The sequence below is a fragment of the Syngnathus acus genome, chromosome 16 (assembly GCF_901709675.1).
Source record: "Syngnathus acus chromosome 16, fSynAcu1.2, whole genome shotgun sequence".
NCBI lineage: Eukaryota > Metazoa > Chordata > Actinopteri > Syngnathiformes > Syngnathidae > Syngnathus > Syngnathus acus.
In genome coordinates, this window is record NC_051101.1 from 56,525 (window position 1) to 60,702 (window position 4,178).

At 40.2% G+C, this 4,178-nt stretch overlaps 1 protein-coding gene across 1 annotated transcript; it reads left to right on the forward strand.

The window, feature by feature from the left end:
* Positions 1-494: 494 nt before the first annotated feature.
* LOC119136354 lies at positions 495-3,275 on the forward strand. The gene is made up of 2 exons (XM_037274702.1): positions 495-1,971; positions 3,189-3,275. Exons 1-2 carry the CDS (start codon positions 709-711, stop codon positions 3,216-3,218), a joined length of 1,293 nt encoding a protein of 430 aa, XP_037130597.1. The 5' UTR covers positions 495-708; the 3' UTR covers positions 3,219-3,275.
* The last annotated feature ends 903 nt before the right edge of the window (positions 3,276-4,178 follow it).

Consider the following 4,178-nt stretch of genomic DNA (forward strand, 5'->3'; position numbering starts at 1 on the left):
GTTTATCACTGCACATGAAGAAATGACCACCTGCAACGTTTGGTTTATGTTTTATAAGCATTTTTAGTTTTATTGCTTAAATCGCATTTTCTCGACGAGCTGAGCACGTTTTCTGGATGGTGCCTCTCCCGTCACTCTGGTTAGGTTGGCAAAGTAATAAGTGCTCTTGGGTGCTTCAGAGTGCCGAGTTTATCACTGCGCATGAAAAAATGACCACCTGCAACGTTTGGTTTATGTTTTATAAGCATGTTTAGTTTTATTGCTTAAATCGCATTTTCTCGACGAGCTGAGAACGTTTTCTGGATGGTGCCTCTCCCGTCACTCTGGTCAGGTTGGCAAAGTAATAAGTGCTCTTGGGTGCTTCAGAGTGCCGAGTTTATCACTGCGCATGAAGAAATGACCACCTGCAACGTTTGGTTTATGTTATAGAAGCATTTTTAATTGTATTTGTTGGATTTATGTTCTCCTGAGTGAAAGTGTTGGTTTATCTTTTGTTGTGGAAAGATGTTCTTTACTATTGTCGTTTTATTTTGGAGGTGATTTTGTTTTGGTGATCATGGATGACTTCACTTCCTGTTCCGGGTTGTTATGTAGTGCGAACCGCATGCAAAACTTGATGCGCGTGTATTTTTGCCCTCCTGTGTTGCGGACAATAAAATAAACGGGAAAAGTAATCAACCAACCAAGTGTGTGCATTATTAAGAGAACATGGCCGAAGAAGAAGAAAACTCTTCGAACTCAACAGGTTATGTGCCCAGGCGTAACACAACAGGAGGAAGATGGCAGAGGTTAGTGTTCAACGGAGACGAAAACGGTTACGAACTCTGGGAGACAAAGTTTCTCGGCCACATGCGGATAATTGGCCTAAAGGACACTATATTATCAGACAATAATCCAGATGCAGAGAAGAATGCTGAATGCTACGCTGAACTGATTCAGTTTCTTGATGATAAAAGCCTTTCACTGGTAATGAGAGATGCGACTGACGACGGAAGAAAAGCTTTAAAAATACTCCGTGACCACTACAATAGTAAAGGCAAACCTAGAATCATCGCACTGTACACAGAGCTGACGTCTTTACAGAAGAAACCTGATGAGACAGTGATAGATTATATTATCCGAGCTGAAAAAGCAGTGACCTCCCTAAGAAATGCAAAAGAAGTCATCAGTGATGGACTTATTATCGCTATGATTTTAAAGGGGCTTCCTGAAGCTTACAAGCCATTTGCTATTCACACAACTCAAAGCAGTGACGATTTAACATTCACACAGTTCAAAAGCAACCTACGAAGTTATGAGGAAACCGAGAAATTCGACAACAAAGTGAAAACAGATAATGTGATGAAGGTTGATTTAACCTCAATCATCTGTCATGGATGTGGAAACCGAGGACATTTTGTAAAAGATTGTCGCCAAAAGGGAACACCTAGATGGTGTAGCTACCATAGAAGCTCGACACACAGTGATGAGACATGTAGAAGAAAAACCAAGTACAGAGATGATGCAAAACTAACTGTAGAAAAACAAGAGGACAAGAAAGAAGAGCAGACTTTTGTATTTAAAGTTAGTCAAAGACTTCTGCCTACTGACATAAGAAGAGAAGGACTAATGGTGGACTGTGGTGCTACTTCACACATCATTACGGAGAAGAACAAGTTCATAAAGTTTGATGAGACTTTTGATCCTGAGAAACACTACATGGAGCTTGCTGATGGATCCAGGACAAATAACGTCGCACTCAAGAGGGGAGATGCCAACGTCTCTCTACAGGACGTACAAGGACACTGTACCACCATCACATTGAGAGATGCTCTGTTCATCCCATCCTACCCTCAGAGCATATTTTCAGTGAAGGCAGCTACAACCTATGGAGCACAGGTGATCTTCAAGAAGGGACAGAGTGAACTGGTGAACAAATATGGGACAGTCTTCTACATCGAAGAATACAACAGACTCTACTATTTGAAAACGGTAAATAATGAAACATCATTCAATGACATGATGTCCTGTGACACTGTTAATCTGACTTGTGATGTGAAAACATGGCACGAAATTTTAGGACATTGTAATGTTAGAGATGTGTTAAAGCTACCTGATGTTGTAGAGGGCATGAAAATCACAGGCAGTGACATGTTAGATTGTAATGTGTGCACAGAAGGGAAATTCACTAACGACAGAAACAGACAAAGCGACCCAAAAGCGAGTGAGCCATTACAGTTGGTGCACACTGATCTAGCCGGCCCCATTGAACCAAGTGGCCAAAGTGGTCACAAATATGCTATAATATTCACAGATGATTTTTCAGGGGCAGTGTCAGTTTACTTTCTAAAACAGAAAAGTGACACCACAGAGGCCACAGCAATGTTTCTAGCTGACTGTGCACCATATGGCAGTGTTAAGTGCATTAGATCGGACAATGGCACTGAATTCACAAGCAGTTCCTTCCAGTCTCTTTTAAGGGAAAAAGGTATAAAACATGAGACATCTGCGCCATATTCTCCTCATCAGAATGGCACAGCTGAGAGACAATGGAGAACTCTCTTTGAAATGGGGAGGTGTCTTTTACTAGAAAAGGGGCTGCCAAAAGAATTATGGCCTTATGCCATTCAAAATGCAGCACACACTCGCAACAGATGCTACAGTAACAGGACTAAAAGTACATCATATCAGATGTTAACAGGGAAAAGACCAGATCTCTCAAAACTGTGGATATTTGGGTCAGACTGTTATGCATACATACATGATCACAAGAAACTTGATCCCAGATGTGGAAAAGGAATATTTGTGGGGTATAGTAAAAATAGCCCAGCATACCTGGTTTATTACCCCCACACAGGAAAAGTGTCAAAACACAGACTCGTGAGATTTATCAAAAAGAACACTGTTGAACAACAAACACAGACTAATGAATGTGACACAGAAATTCAGACTTATGAGCATGTAGTGCCTTCAAAGGAAAGTACAGAACAACAAAATGAAAATGCAGCAGAGAATAGAACTCCTAGAGAAGAAGAAATCAACACAAATGAACCAAACCTTGACACAGAAAGAAATGAGTCTGATGATCAAAACCAAACTGAACGCTACCCTAACAGAGAAAGAAAGCCTCCTAAATATTTAGAGGATTACATATCTAACTGCAAAGTGCTAGCTAATGTAAATTCTGTAAGTGTTGATTATTGTTACAGAGCAACATGTGGAATTCCCCAAACCTATAAAGAGGCACTGATGTCACCAAAGGCAACAAGGTGGAAACAGGCAATGACAGAAGAAATCAAATCCCTGAAAGAGAATGACACATTTGAACTGACTACTTTACCTACTGGTAGAAATACCATTGGAGGAAAATGGGTCTACGCCCTCAAAGAAAATGAACAAGGACAAATATTCAAAGCAAGGTTTGTAGCAAAAGGTTACAACCAAACACAAGGAATAGACTACCAAGAGACATTTGCACCAACAGCAAACATGACATCTGTACGAACCCTAATGCAAATATCAGTCCAGAATGATCTTATTATCCACCAAATGGATGTTAAAACTGTATATTTGCATGCTCCCATTGAGGAAGAAATATACATGGACCAACCAGAAGGTTTTGAGCAAACAGAGTCAGGAGAAAATTTGGTGTACAAATTAAAGAAATCCCTTTACGGGTTAAAACAATCAGGGAGAAACTGGTACAAACTCTTGAATGACTACCTTGAACAAAATGACTTTGAAAGAAACCTTTCTGATCACTGTGTATACAGGAAAGACATTGGCCATGAAACTCTGCTGGTTATCATCTGGGTAGATGACTTGATCATTGCGGCTAGCAATATTAACATGTTGAACATATTCAAAGAAACAATGAGGTCAAAGTTTAACATGAAAGACCTGGGGAAAATATCCAGTTTTCTTGGTATCCAGTTTATACAAAAAGAGGCTGAAATCAGGATGAATCAGAAGAGGTACATTCAAAGAATGTTGGAACGTTTTGGGATGTCAGAATGTAAACCCAGATCCACACCGTGTGAATTAAAAACGGACACTACTATATGTGGAGGAAGTGATACAAATGGGACAGTTAACCCAAGGGAGTATAGAGAAATAGTGGGCAGTCTGATATATGCCATGACGTGTACGAGACCAGATATAAGCTGGGTTGTTAGCAGACTATCTCAAACACTAGCTCA

Excerpts from the sequence above, each read along its gene's own strand:
- LOC119136354 (XM_037274702.1), top strand. The coding sequence starts at position 709 with ATGGCCGAAGAAGAAGAAAACTCTTCGAACTCAACAGGTTATGTGCCC. Across the intron at positions 1,972-3,188 it reads GACTCTACTATTTGAAAACG|AGCAACATGTGGAATTCCCC; the intron begins GTAAATAATGAA and ends TTATTGTTACAG.